The 13,890-nt window shown below is 49.9% G+C and overlaps 5 protein-coding genes across 5 annotated transcripts; 4 read left to right on the top strand and 1 right to left on the bottom strand.

The window, feature by feature from the left end:
* Positions 1 to 2,237: 2,237 nt before the first annotated feature.
* CGGC5_v008669 (putative peptidase) lies at positions 2,238 to 3,760 on the bottom strand (the record flags this gene model as incomplete). The annotated part of the gene is made up of 3 exons (XM_032027827.1): positions 2,238 to 2,431; positions 2,486 to 3,444; positions 3,501 to 3,760. The coding sequence occupies 3 exons, from the start codon at positions 3,758 to 3,760 to the stop codon at positions 2,238 to 2,240; spliced, it is 1,413 nt and encodes a 470-aa protein (XP_031875832.1).
* A 638-nt stretch (positions 3,761 to 4,398) lies between these two features.
* Positions 4,399 to 6,154, top strand: GIT1-2 (Glycerophosphoinositol permease 1; the record flags this gene model as incomplete). Its single annotated transcript, XM_032027826.1, has 4 exons — positions 4,399 to 4,619; positions 4,697 to 5,671; positions 5,735 to 5,840; positions 5,900 to 6,154. 4 exons carry the CDS (start codon positions 4,399 to 4,401, stop codon positions 6,152 to 6,154), a joined length of 1,557 nt encoding a protein of 518 aa, XP_031875829.1.
* A 490-nt stretch (positions 6,155 to 6,644) lies between these two features.
* Positions 6,645 to 8,022, top strand: SMP1 (Subtilisin-like proteinase Mp1; the record flags this gene model as incomplete). The annotated part of the gene is made up of 4 exons (XM_066152050.1): positions 6,645 to 6,935; positions 6,989 to 7,363; positions 7,416 to 7,515; positions 7,568 to 8,022. The coding sequence occupies 4 exons, from the start codon at positions 6,645 to 6,647 to the stop codon at positions 8,020 to 8,022; spliced, it is 1,221 nt and encodes a 406-aa protein (XP_066008484.1).
* A 457-nt stretch (positions 8,023 to 8,479) lies between these two features.
* Positions 8,480 to 9,832, top strand: CGGC5_v008666 (uncharacterized protein; the record flags this gene model as incomplete). Its single annotated transcript, XM_066152049.1, has 5 exons — positions 8,480 to 8,575; positions 8,630 to 8,801; positions 8,858 to 9,090; positions 9,453 to 9,539; positions 9,599 to 9,832. The coding sequence occupies 5 exons, from the start codon at positions 8,480 to 8,482 to the stop codon at positions 9,830 to 9,832; spliced, it is 822 nt and encodes a 273-aa protein (XP_066008485.1).
* A 3,216-nt stretch (positions 9,833 to 13,048) lies between these two features.
* Positions 13,049 to 13,490, top strand: CGGC5_v008665 (uncharacterized protein; the record flags this gene model as incomplete). Its single annotated transcript, XM_032027822.1, has 3 exons — positions 13,049 to 13,088; positions 13,180 to 13,416; positions 13,486 to 13,490. The coding sequence occupies 3 exons, from the start codon at positions 13,049 to 13,051 to the stop codon at positions 13,488 to 13,490; spliced, it is 282 nt and encodes a 93-aa protein (XP_031875835.1).
* Between the last annotated feature and the right edge of the window lie 400 nt (positions 13,491 to 13,890).

The following is a 13,890-nucleotide window of genomic DNA, read 5'->3' as shown; positions in this document are numbered from 1 at the left end:
GTTTCTATTGCCCAATTTGTCGTTGGATTAAAGACGCACTCACTGAGATTCGTGCGGAAAGAATGTTTGAGTTGCATGAAATCAGAGGATTTGTCAAGACATCGTTATCTTACGCATGGGGCCTGTCTCCTGGAGCTGCAAGACGCTGGCTTCGGGCGTTAGTAATGAATGCCCACTTTCACTCCCAGAGCAAAAGTAAGAAATGGCGTAGTTCTTATGGTTAGACATTGACCAGTTACACAAATTTGATAAAAAGTCTTTCCGTTGATTTTCGAATCACGTCTAGCAGAGTAATTCCCACCTACACATCATCGGGTAACTATTGAACATGACGCTGGATTGAAAAAGCAGGAAGACTAATGCCCTGGCCTTGTAGATAGTCTAGGCGCACAACCCGTTGCTTCATGGCTCAGTCTTGGCGACCCAATCTCTTACCTGGATCCTGAATACGTTCAATGGATGGAAGAGAAGCTTTCCTTGTGCGAAAACCATACACAAGTTTGTCATCCCATGGCACGAGAGCATTTCATTCCCGACAGACTCATAGACGTCTCCAATGATGCTCTCAAAATTATTCCAAAAAGGGAAATATGGCAGGGACCCGAAACCTTTGACCGAAGATATGCGGCCCTGAGCTACTGTTGGGGAAAGAAAGAAGATGCCTTAGCTCAGGCAAAACTGACCACGGCGAACATGGCCCAAAGGCTTCAGAATTTTGATTTCTCGGAGCTCACCATTTCAATCCCCATAATGGTCACCAGAGGTCTTGGATTGAGATATCTCTGGGTCGACGCACTCTGTATCATACAGGGTGCTGGAAGCGACTGGGCCATCCAGTGCGCCATCATGGACAAGATTTATCGCAATGCATACGTAACTGTCTGCGCGTTAGGGTCGGCCAGCTGCCGGCAAGGGTTTCTGCAGAAACGAGCAAAGATGACTCTACCTTTTCAATCCCGACTTCATCCCAGCATCACAGGCTCGTTTGCAGTTGACCAGCCAGTCATTCGCGAGACAGGACACTGTCTGGACCCTTGGTCAATGGACTATGATGTCGCAGAGAGTAACTGGGACGACAGAGGATGGACCTTCCAGGAAAATGTGCTTTCAACACGAATGTTGCTATTCGGGAAGCGCAGTATCCATTTCTCTTGCTCCGAATTTCACGTGTCCAAGCAATGCCGTCACTGGGCTGGGAGCGAAACATTTCAATTTCCATCAGCGAAGCATATGGAGTATGACCGCGTTGAACTTTATGATAGGTGGTCTTCCCGCCTTGTCACCTCTTACACGGACCGGACCAAAACCCTGACAGTTGGAACGGACGTTTTGCCAGCATTTGCGGGTACAGCTCGCCTATTCCAGGATCTAGTTTGTGACGAATATGTAGCAGGACTCTGGAAAGGGGATCTCCACCGGGCATTGGTATGGATGCGCGTTGAGGCAGCAGATGACCGAGTCTGGCTGGATGGGCTATTGAGCCTCAGGACTTACATGGGACCCTCATGGAGCTGGGCCAGACTTGCCCACATGTGCGACGGAGTTGCCTTCCCCATGTATCAAGTCGGAGAGTACGCTGTGTTTTCACACACCCGCTGTCAGCCAGAGTATGATCTGCATCATTTCGAGGCTACGCCATCCGGGCCCAATCAATTTGGTGCAGTATCCAACGGCGTATTGGAAATTACCGCCAAATCGCTTTCTCTTAAATCCAGCATGTCGACGACACAGGAACAGGCGGCGTGGTGCGACGAAAGCATTTTCCGGCTTCAATGCGATGGAACAACCACCATCGATATACAGTTGGACTTTGAATGTCTCCGAAATGATATCGTAATGGTTCCTTTGGGGGTGGAGGCTTCAAGACTTCGATTGATCCTCATTGGGAGTACGATCGAAGAGCCCAAGGCAAATGAGTTCTGTGAAGACGATGCTGAGAGCGACGAATGGATAGAATGCCGCATTGATCACAGTGAGCAGAGTGGAGTGCATCATCCCATTGAAGGAAAACAGCCGTTAAGACCTATAGCAAAGAAGGATCGAACGGCGTATGGGTTGGTGGTCTACCCGACGCTCGTGAGTGGAGAGTTCTACCGGGTTGGGATATTCTTCTCTACACCGCAGTCAGGGGCAGGACTTGACGCTTTTGATCTGTCTCATACTGAGAGAATATCTATTGTCTAGGGAAGTCTCAAGTGTATATCCTTCCTTCTTTCTCATTCAGACCCGCACAGACGCTACGGATCATACGGTCCTGTAGCTCGGCGACCTGTGAGTAGTTCGGCTTCTCCAGACTCTTTGACGAGATAGATGTCTTCATGTCTTACACCAAACCTGTTCTCAAGGTAGATGCCTGGCTCATTGGTGAAGGTCATGCCCGGCTGAAGCAAAATTTGGTTGTTCCACTTATTCAAGTAAGGGGACTCGTGGGCTAAGAAACGTTAGCAATCATACGTGGGTCTCGGCGGCGGGTACGAAAACTCACCTTTGATACCAATGCCATGTCCCAGACGGTGAGTAAAACCGTAACCGTAGCCTGCATCCTCAATAACAGTGCGCGCGGCAATGTCAACACTGGCAGCCGTGTTGTTCGGCTTGAAAGCAGCAGCAGCCGCAGTCTGTGCTTCCAACACAATGTCCCAGACCTTGAACTTCTCCGCTCGGAGCTCGGAGGTCAATTCAGAGGTATGCATGGTTGATGACTTCCCGAGAAGTCCCAGGAGCATGCTAATCATGCTGCGGCTTTCTATCTTGGGCGGGTCAATGAAGAAACTGCGACAGATGTCCGAGCTGTAACCCAAATAGTGAGCGCCAACATCAATGACGACCATGCTCTCGGTCGTCAACGTCTTCCAGCCAGTGACGAAGCCGCCATGGGGTAAGGCTCCGTGCTCTTCAAACAAAACAATGTTAAAGAAGAGTTGGAAGTTGATGGACACAAGAGCATCGTTCAGGATTTCGGTTACCTCATCTTCGGTGAGACCAGGAACTAGGCAAGGCCGCATTGCCCTAACCGCAACCACGGTCCCGGTGTTGACGGCGCGGAGCAGCTCTACTTCTGCAGGAGTCTTCTGTTGTCGCACAAGCTCCACTTCCGGGTTCAGACCGACGGTCTCAAATCCGACGGAGCCCAGACCACGGACGATGTAATCACGCATCTCCTCATCAACCATGACTTTGGCCTTGTGGCCATCGAAGAGACGCGACTTAAGTAGTGTATCATATGGATTCCAGTGCTCTTCCCAGATCACAATGTCAAGATCCTCGTCTCTAGAAGGAATTCCCAACATGCGAACTCGGCCCTCTTCGAAATGGGGGGACAGAAAGGCTGTTTTGGCAGTGACTTCACCAGATGATGAGGTCTGAGGCAAGACCAACATCAGAAACGGTCGCTCCTCAGGCTCCCATGGCTCCCAATCAACCTGCGAAATATTGCCATAGTATCTTTTCCAACGTCAGAACGGACAGAAAGGCTAGATTCACAGGGCGGACTAGCTTACTGAAAAGTGTAGCCGGGTTCAAGTACGAAGGCGTCTACACCTGTATCGGCTAAGGCCCTGGCGAGACGATCCCGTCGCTCAATGAACTCGTCGCTGGAAATGGGCACAGCAGAGTCGAGAAATGACAAGTCAGACTTCAAGTTGTCGATGGCGCACTGCTGAACCTTTTGGAAGACTGTTTGTTGGCTGACGTGGGATAAAGAAGATTTGTAGAAGGTGATAGCCAAAAGAAAGAGCGCAGTCGCAACAAGGGGAACCATTCGGGTGCGGCTCGCCTTTGGATGCGGCGTCGGAGCCGGAAAGGCTGGAGCGCCTCTGGGATGCTTCTCTGGATTGGGCATCGGTCGTTTTGTATCTTCAACAGACAATTGTAAGATTTGTCAAGTCAAACTGACGAATGGATCTGTGTCTTTCTGATTTTTTCGCGAGTGAGAAAATGACAGGCAAATGCAGAGACAACGAAGGATGAACTGCCGAGAGGTCGGATGTCGGGGGCTGTCCGACTTCGCGCACCAACCCCTCTCCGGGGTGCAGCAGATGCGGATCATTTCCTGGCTTTGGAATGTTCCCCACACGAGTCATGCCAGCCACGCAGCAGGTACCAACAATTGCAGCGACCAACTCGTATCATTCGCAAGGGTGTTGATAACGGATGCGTGTTTCCCTCGGGTTACATCGCCGAACCGGACCAGCAGATAGGAATGCAATCGCTGCCTGTTATTTGCCGAAGATCTGAGGAACCCGGTCCGGAGGGTTGGGTGAGATATCGAGCCGTGGTAATGAGTAAAATGGATGGGTGGTCCGCCGGAGTTTGGGGAGGATTGTCGTTACCCTCTTCTCTCCCGGTTTTGCCCATCAATCTTATGTTTTGCCCGTGGAACTGCAGCGAACCGGCATTATGAGCGCCGAACCAACACACGACATCGACGCGCCCGCAAAGGTGCCGACGACTTTTGCGGGCAGCGACAAGATTGCAACCGATGATGCAAAGGCGGCTGCGAACGTGGGGAAAGGAGAAATAGACATCATGACGGAGGAGCCTGAGAAGACCTATTACAGCACCGTTTCTGTCTGGCTTATGGTCTTATTCTCTGGCTTGGCGATTGGTTCTGACGGATAGTATGACTCTTTCCGAACTCTCGTCATGTCTAGTCTTAATCCCTCTTGACGTCCGAAACTAACAGTTGTCTCTACAGCAATGCCGCCGTCATTGGCAATGTGGAGCTGCTGCTCGCTATTCTATATCCCGACGAATTAACTGACACAATCTACCAGCGTCTGTCAAATGCGTTCCTCATCGGAATGATTGTTGGCATGCTGCTTTTTGGCGTGGTAGTTGACCAACTTGGACGAAAGACCGGCGCCGTTGCAACCACAGTTCTGTTGGTGCTGGGCATCACGCTCTCCACGGCGGCCAGTGGAACAAACCCGACTGGAATGTTCTGGATGTTGATTGTGGCTCGCGGTATAGCCGGCGTTGGTGCTGGTGGAGAGTATCCTGTGTCAGGCGCTGGTGCAGCCGAAGCCACAGACGAAGACGCCAAGTATCGCAAGAGGCGAGGCTTCATGTTCGCCATGTTGGCGGATCTATCAAGCAGTCTGGGATATATCTGGGGCGCTTTGGTGCCCCTGCTTCTCTTACTGTGTGTTGGTCAGCAAGTTTCCAAGTATGACATCGTCTGGCGAACATCTTTTGCTCTCGGAATGGCACCCCCGCTTCTCATTTTCTGGTTCAGGATGCGTATGGCCGTTTCAACAGCATACCGCAAGTCAGCAATGCGTAAGCAGCGCACACCTTACTGGCTGGCTTTGAAAAGGTATTGGAGGCCTCTCATCGGCTCCGCTTCGACCTGGTTCCTATACAACTGGATCAGCATTCCTTTTGGTATTTTCAGCTCTACCATCATGTCTCGAGCCAATGCCGGTGACAGCCTCGTGAAAACGCTTGGATGGGGTGTCGTGATCAACTGCTTTTACGTACCCGGTCCCTTTATCGGAGGATATCTCTCCGACAAAATTGGTCGACGTCAGACTATGGCCTTGGGGTTCACACTGCAGGCAATCCTTGGATTTGTTCTTGGTGGAGCGATGAACCCTATTCAAAACATCTTCCCCTTGTTCGTCGTGTTGTACGGTATTTTCTTGACGCTGGGCGAAGTTGGACCCGGAAGGTAAGTGAGACGAGGACGAGTCGCCTAGATTCGGCGGAAAAGCTCGACTAACAAGTTACCCAGTACGGTTGTCTTGACTGCTTCTGAGTGTTTTCCAACGTCCATCAGAGGACAGATGATGGGTCTTATTTCGGCTTTCTCAAAAGCTGGAGCGGCTATTGGGACACAGGTAACTTCGTCTCTTCTCGCTAGATTGTGGCCTTTGCTCCTCAAACTGACTCGTCTAAGGTATTTACGGCCATTCTCAACTCCTACACGTCGGATCCCTCCAAAGGAAACCAAGTAGCTTTCTTAATTGGCTCAGGATTTGCTGTTTTAGGTGCCATAATCGCGCTGTTTGTTATTCCGGACGTGTCTCGCCGGCTGAACGATGACGATGAGGCTTGGAAAAAATATCTGCAGGAGAACAACTGGGAGGCGCAGTGGGGTGACGAGGTTACTCGAGATCCATCAGGAGTAATTATGAACAGGGCCGCCTCCTGAGAATGCGCTTCTCAGTTCCATGAAAACTGGGATTGAATTAATGGTTACCCAAAGGTCTGTCTGGCCGAGCTTGCTAAGTTACTGAGCCTGGGAGGTAATTTTCTACTGCTGCTGCTCAAATATGTTTGACAATCGTAGCACTCGACATTTACTGTGTGGCCCGTGTCCGAGAGATTGAGAAATGCGTCCTGATTCTATCCTTAAAAGTTGAGATGGCCGACCGGGGCACTTGGACAACGTGGATTGGCTGTGTGATTGCATCTTGTGAAGCGGCGTGGCAAGGTACCATTCGGTCAGGATCCCATTGCGATGATCCTTGTTGACCTACCTATTGAGGGTTAGCGAGCCAGAAATACGAGAGCCAAGAAAATAGACTCGGGTAACCATCAGTTTCAATTGCTGTTGCGTGATCAAAGCCAGAGCATAAAACGTGAAATTTCCCGCCAGAAAAGGGAGTTTCTTTCAATTTCAGATTACCAGCTGCGTCAAAATGAGGTTCAATTTCTCTATTCTTTTGAACGGCGTTCCATTTGCCCTTGCCCAAATCTTGGCAGGTCGAGAAATTGTGATTCCAGATAAATACATCATCAGTCTGAAGACGAGTATACCCGAGACTGCTGTTGAAAACCATCTCAGATGGGTGCAGGAAGTCCACAACAAGCGGGATTTATCCCGCCGCGACCTCGTCGGAGTTGAGAAGACCTTTGGTATCGGCTCTTTCCACGCTTATACGGGTTCTTTCGACGAAGAAACCTTGAGGGAGATCCAAGCAGATGAAGTCGTACGTCAAGTCAAAAAAGAGAATAGTGGGATTATGTTTGACATCTGTGACAGGTCGAGCGTGTGGAGCCAGACACTTCCATCTATCCGTTTGATGTTGTGTCCCAGCAGCAGGCGACATGGGGTTTGGGCACTATTTCACACGTGGCCCCCATTGATGCCAATGACAACCTTAGAGATGGATTCGAATATCGCCACGAAGAAAACGGAGGAGAAGGTACGTTCGCGTATGTGATTGATACCGGTGTCTGGATCGACAACCCCGACTTTGAAGGGCGGGCCGAACTAGGATACACTGTATTCGCGGACATCCCCTTCGAAGATAGCACTGGCCATGGCACGCATGTTGCTGGTACTATTGCGTCCAAGACATGGGGAGTTGCGAAGAAAGCGCGTGTCATTGCTGTCAAAGTAATTGCACCTGGTAGAGTGAGTAACTAAGTGGAACGACGGAGACACAGAGGCTCACATACATCTGCAGGGTGTCATGTCGGACTTTATGGATGGATTCTCTTGGGCTGTGAACAACATCACGTCGATCCCTGGTCGTGCTGCAGTGTCAGTTATCAATATGAGCCTGGGTGAGTCATATGTGACTGCAAACTTGGTTCGGATAAGCTGACCCCAAAAAAGGCGGCCCAATCAACTACGCATTTGATAGCCTGGTGCACGCAGCATCTGAGCAGGGGATTTTGTCAGTTGTCTCCGCCGGCAACGCTGGTGTTGATGTGAACCGCGTATCTCCTGCGGGAGTAGTCAGTGCTATCACGGTCGCAGCTAGCGCTGCAAACAACACTGTTCTAAGCTACAGCAACTTCGGATCCAAAGTTGACTTATATGCTCCAGGAGTTGACGTGTACTCGCTTTCATTAGAAGCAGGAAAAGACGTAGCGTTGACTGGCACATCTATGGCCTCGCCCCACGTTTCTGGCCTGGTGCTGTACCTGAAGAGCCTGGAAGGAGGCTTAGAGTCTGTTGAGGCAGTGACTGCCAGAATTTTGGAGCTGGCTAAGCCGGACGTCATTAATGGAGTACCGGAGTACACGCCCAATCTGCTCGCATACAACGGAGTCGAAGCAAGCTTGTAGCAAAGAGGGCGAGGGTAATCTCTGAGACATTAGTGAACCATCTTAGGCAAAGAAAATAGGTACATCGTACGATCCAGCCCACGCTGCCATGCGGGCATCACGAGGAAAGACAATTCAACGCTACCGGACTGTGCAACTCCTTTAACACCGAAGGAAATTCACCTCTAACCCCGAACTTTCTGGTCTAGATCCAGACAAGATTGGATTCGATGACTTTCGGGTGTCTTGTCGTGTCATTTCCCCGCCTTGATAACCCGTCACACGGGTGCATCTCCGGTCTAAAAGGGGTGGGGGGTGTGGGGTCCTACTGAATAGATTCACTCCCACACTCCCAGGGAGGTCAACTACAGCTCTTTCGCTTCCATATAAAGTAGTGAACCCCCAAAGAAGATGGGCTTCTTGGTCGTCGACATAGATACTCAACAAATACATCAGCCAAATCCATACGCCACCTACAATGACATTCAACTACGAGTTCAAAGCCAGTTTCAGTCTGGCACCAGCCGCAGCACTTGTACTTTTCATTGGTTTCTTTGCCTGGATTACATCAACGGTAGGGTTATGCTCATATCTCATCCTGTATTCATGACTGACATCGACCATGAAGATTAGGAAATGGCGTCTTTCCAACGAGCTCAAGTCTGGTATAAGACAATCGGAGAACCACGCTCATAACGTAACGACTAAGGCCTCTTTGGAACGGCTTGAAGACTTCGACTGGAAATCCGCATCACCAAGGAAATTCAGACCTTTCAAGCCAATTTATCACATCACCATGGGTTCGTGTAATTCATAAGAATGCCGGCGAGACTGGTTCTGACAGCTCTGAGTACAGCCCTGCAGTCCGATACGCCGTCCGATCTTATCACAATCGACAAAGACTATCTTGAACGAATCAATCTTCGCAAAACCCTCATCGAAAAACACGGCCAGACAGTTCATGGATACATTCCATCCGGCCAGGATGCTGTGCAAGAGCTGTACAGCTACCTGATGTCAGAATACCTACCCACCCGATATCCCACATTATTCGAACTCGCGGAAAACGGCAGCATTGTCAGGAATCAGGTAACACGAGATGAATACTCAGTCGAAACCCCAATCGATACACTTGCTGCCCTACGTGCAGTAGGCACGTCGGTCGAAGAGGACATTTTCATCCTGAAACCAACACCTGGTGGACATCAGTGTGTGGCATTCATGTGCTGCTTCCCATCAGGGTGGAACCCTGCCTCGAAGCTTGGGAAACATATGAATGCCATTCACACCACTGTTCCAGCGTATGAAAAAATAGGACCTAGCATGGAACGTTTCTTCACAAAATTGAAAGTTGGAGAGAGCGTTAAACGTGTCAATGTAAAGTCTATCTCGCCACAAAAAAGGCTCAGAATGTATAAGCTAACGCAGTAGAACCCAAGTGGACAATTCAGACTCACACAAGTCTGTATAATGCGAAAGGGAACCACATCCACGGCGAATACAAGGCGGATCCCGAAGAATATGTTGATGCGGAAAAGGTAGATATAGAAAGACTTGTGAGGCCGAGGATGAGATGAGCCAGCTAACAATTGCAAAGGCATTTGTGCGATGCGAATTGCAGACTTTGAGCCGGCTCCCGAAGTCACACAGCATTCTCTTTTCTTTCAAGACATACTTGTACCCCCTGAAAGAGATCAAGGCGGAGGGCATGGGTTCTGCACTTGCTGATGCAATTGAAGGTCTGAAAAAAGGAAACTGCCCAGGAATGTGGAAGTATAAAAGCGCTGTCAGATGGGGAAAGCCGGTTTGCGAGTACCTACGCGGTGCTTGAGTTAATGATGGCATCGAAACGCGCTAGCTTGAAACTATTATTGTGCACTCAAATTGTAAATGACAAGTTTCTACCGTAATTTCATCCTTGATGTTGATGACCGGAGTTTTATGCGACGTTCTAGTCAAACACACATTATGTGGGAGGCTTGAGACTCTGGGGGAACAGATGCTCGTGCTCGTGCTCGTGTGAATTAGATGACTTCGTTAATGGGACTGACACATCCTTCGTTCAGGCTTCAACAGGAGTTGAATCACAGAAGAGGCGAACACGGAGAGACGCGGGGAAATAGCTGGCAGAACTGCAAGAGCAAGGTGGCGTGTCTGTAGCAAGTGTCCATCGGAGGTGGTACTATGTACGGATACCCCACTCAATTCCAGATCTAGATGCTGGGGATACGCCATTTACGCGGATTGCGGTGATACGCTAGACACGCTTTGGGCCCCCCACCCAACAGATGGCTGCCAGTGGGATGGATGACGGACTGCTGAAGGGGAAAGTCAAAAGAGACCCAACTAATTGCAGGGTAACGGACGTTAGCCAATGATAGAGTGGCAAAGACTATTTACCACGTGCTAACAGGCAAGTACAATTGATATCCAGGACCTGCGGCGCTGGTGATTGTTGTGATTTCGGGGGCATGACGATTCTTACACTGTCCCACTTTCCAAAACTTCTCCCCAGAATTGTGCCTGGATTACCATACTGCGAAGTGGGTGTGCTGCAATTCATTTAACCCCGATCATTCTCATGGTTTCTGTCGATGGCAGCGCCGGTGTTGTCCTAGGCGTGTCGCCCGTATCGTCCGTAATCGCGCACAACAGCAATGTGCACTTCAAGCCATGAAAGAATACAGAATCCTTACGCACTAAAAGCATAAGTCACATGTGCCTCGGTAATGAGAAGGGTCATCTTCAAAGAAGCACGATTGAGACTTTTCAGTCATCCCAAATTACTTGGTGATTCAGTAGTAAAATATCCAGACTGCATCCAATGTTAAGTCAGAGTTTAATCGATCATACATTTGCTCTGAATCATGGAATGTAAACAGTCTCGCGGCTATGGGAGAGCATTATCCGATCCAAATTAGGTATCCCCGAGATTGGACCTACCGGAGTCCAAGCTTTGCCCACCCTTGCCAAGCCTTGCGTTCCAGTCCTGTAAGTTGATGGGAAGAATGCCGAAAACGTAAAGACGACTAATTCGTAGCAGCTACCTCGTGGACGGTAACTCTGTCTTTCTGACCGCGCTCGAGTCACTGGATCGCCGCCTCTCCCTGATACTACAATCATTCAGCGACGGAGTGATCGTTGCTATTGGATATCCTCTTTCTCCGGACTCAAGGACAGTGATGTGTCTTCGGCGGACAACGAACCTCACCCCGCCTGCTGAAGGAACGTTCGCGTTGGAGGGAGGAGCTGATGCTTTTCTCAACCTGATTCAAGATAAGGTGAAATATCCGGTGGTTGAACGAAGGCTTCGGGAGACGCGTGGCGCTACTATTGGGATCCCTGGAGAAAGCGAGGTAAAGACGATCGTCATTACAAAGAGATAGCAGATCGTCACCAGCGGCGAAAGATGGTGGATAACGTTTTGACTATGGAAAGACGCCTTCAGGCATCTAGGAAGCTGAAGTACTTTGCCGCTCATATTCATAACGGAGAGGGTCGCGGCACCAGCATTATATGTTCATTAAGTAGAGGTTCAGCGACGTTCCTTGAGGACTGGCCTTTTGCAGCACAAGACTGAATGGTATATCACGACACTTTGTATAGACTCAATCTCGTCTCAAATTATGAAGAAACAAATCTAAACACCGCAAGTCTTGTTAGCCTCAATAGTGACACTTTCAACGTCACCTCCCCTATCGTTTTCGACTTTGTCCCTGGCCTACTCCGGTACGCTCGATCCTTGCGTCTGAACTAAATCAATATTTTCGACCAGCCACATTATAATGACCATCGGAGCTAGCGCGCATGTAGCAGAAATAGCAAGCAGCTGCTGGGTCTCTCTGTATGCAAGGTCGATTGCTTGTCGCTCAGTCGTGCCGATGGCCAATTTCTGTGCAACGAGAACATACGCAAAGATGAACGAACCTTGCCTTGGATGTGGAAGTGGATGGGAGATATTTCTCAAATTTTGTGAGAAGGTTTGAACGCCAAATGGCACCGGCCGGAAATACTGAGGACAGCTCAGGCCAAGGGTACCCCATCACGGTTGGCAAGTCACGTACTTTGTTCCAATAGCACCACCAAGATTCATGCTCGCAGAAAACTCTCCTGTAGCTACGGCGACGTCATCCCGGTCAACCACCGCCTGGATGCAAACGTGGACTGCAGTCTGATATAACCCTTTGCCGAATTCAACTAGCGTCTTTGCGACGATGAAAGACGCCTCATTTGCGGGGCCAGCTCCACGCATATTGACGAGGTAAATTTGGAGGCCCTGGCCCAGGACACAAAGGGGAACACTATGTAAGACCTAAGGCTTCGCCCTTCTGGAATGTTGTATAAGAAGAGCACCAATCATAGACGAGATCTGGAAAGATACGCGCAAAGGATTGCTGAAAAATAAAGGTTAGCAAAATGAGTAGTTTTAAGAAAATCAACAAGAATGAAAGGTACACATTCAATTCTAGTCGCATGCCCAGCGGAGAAATGACCCACAACTTGCAGATAGCTGGGAAAAATACCGAAAACATAGAGTAGTGCATAAAATCGAGGACGCAGAGCCTACAAGCAGCTGCAACGGTCCTGTGTCTGACAAGCCGGAAGATGGGTTCAAATGTTCCATATACTGTGCTGAATTTCTGCGGCATGGACGTCAAGAAAAACACTGATGAAACTGGCAACCCCAAGAATCGCTTCCCCAAAAAATAGAGAATTGACCCCACGCACCAGCTTGTTATCTGATGACTCAGGCGGGATGCATGCACTGGAAAATGAATGTCTGGAGGGAAGCATGTGGCGCTGGTAAAACATTGCATGTTGGAAAGGCGGATCCCGTTGAAATACACAGAACGTTCAAAGAATGTGCCCTGACGTTTGATACCGAATTTTGATAACCTACAGGATTCAAGATTGACTCTTCCCGATTTGAGTAATGGCCCCCAAGAATTGAAAGACAAACAGCAGGATGCAGGCGCTTTGGTTGCGGCACTAATTAGCGCGCTGGAGGGTGCCGCCCGATGCGACGACGAGACCCCGCAGTTCCAATATGGTCTCGGAAATACAAGGTGCTTACTTCGCGGGCCCACGTACGTACGTAAGCGAACCACTGTTCGGCATAGGTGTGTGGACAAACATCAACGACCCTTCTCGACCTCACACGCTGATGTGCTGCTTCAGCTTTGGTGGAGTTACCAGCCCCAGCCTTTTCGGATGCGGCCTCTCTCATTCCCTTGACTGCGTTGAGTGCGGCGATGTTCAGCGAGAGAAGATACTGCTGCTATCAGGTTCACCTGGAGGTGCCGCGGCCCAATCAGTGCACCGTTGCACAGGTTGTGGGCACGGCAGTGTCCCGTCTTCCAGCCCCCAGTCTCCACGGTCACGCGTTACTTAGCATATCTGGGCCTTATCCTCCACGTGAGTACGAAGGTGCCCGGCGCAGGACTGAAAACAGACATTCGAAGTACTGACATGTCTCTGCGCCAGCTTGATCAACGCGTGACGGCGTAAATACGTAGATGGTTCGTACGACTTTGTCACACACTCCGTTGGCCCAGTCTCTGGCATTCAGTCAGAAGCAACCTGACCATCAACGCAGTGCGGCTTGATAAAAGACCCCGATAACTTGGCAATGCGCTGCCATTCCATTTGGGCGTCTGATCTAATCGACTTTGGGCTGCCCCCGAGGGAGAGGCCGAGATAAAGTTCCAGCTACAATGCTCCCCACGTCCCGATCACTGAGACCCGGGATCTCTCGGCATCCTCTTCCCACCAGCCGCCCTTATCGCTATGGTATCACATTGCTTATCTCTTGCGTTGTGTTCCCAGGACGGAACTCCGGCTCAGCCCTTGTCCCAAAATGAAGCGGGTGTGCAACCACTGCGCTCAATT

Source organism: Colletotrichum fructicola (genome assembly GCF_000319635.2).
Source record: "Colletotrichum fructicola Nara gc5 chromosome Unknown KSG_Nara_v1_contig05, whole genome shotgun sequence".
Taxonomy (NCBI): domain Eukaryota; kingdom Fungi; phylum Ascomycota; class Sordariomycetes; order Glomerellales; family Glomerellaceae; genus Colletotrichum; species Colletotrichum fructicola.
Note: the sequence above shows the minus strand (reverse complement) of the source record. Positions and strands in the feature narration are given on the sequence as shown.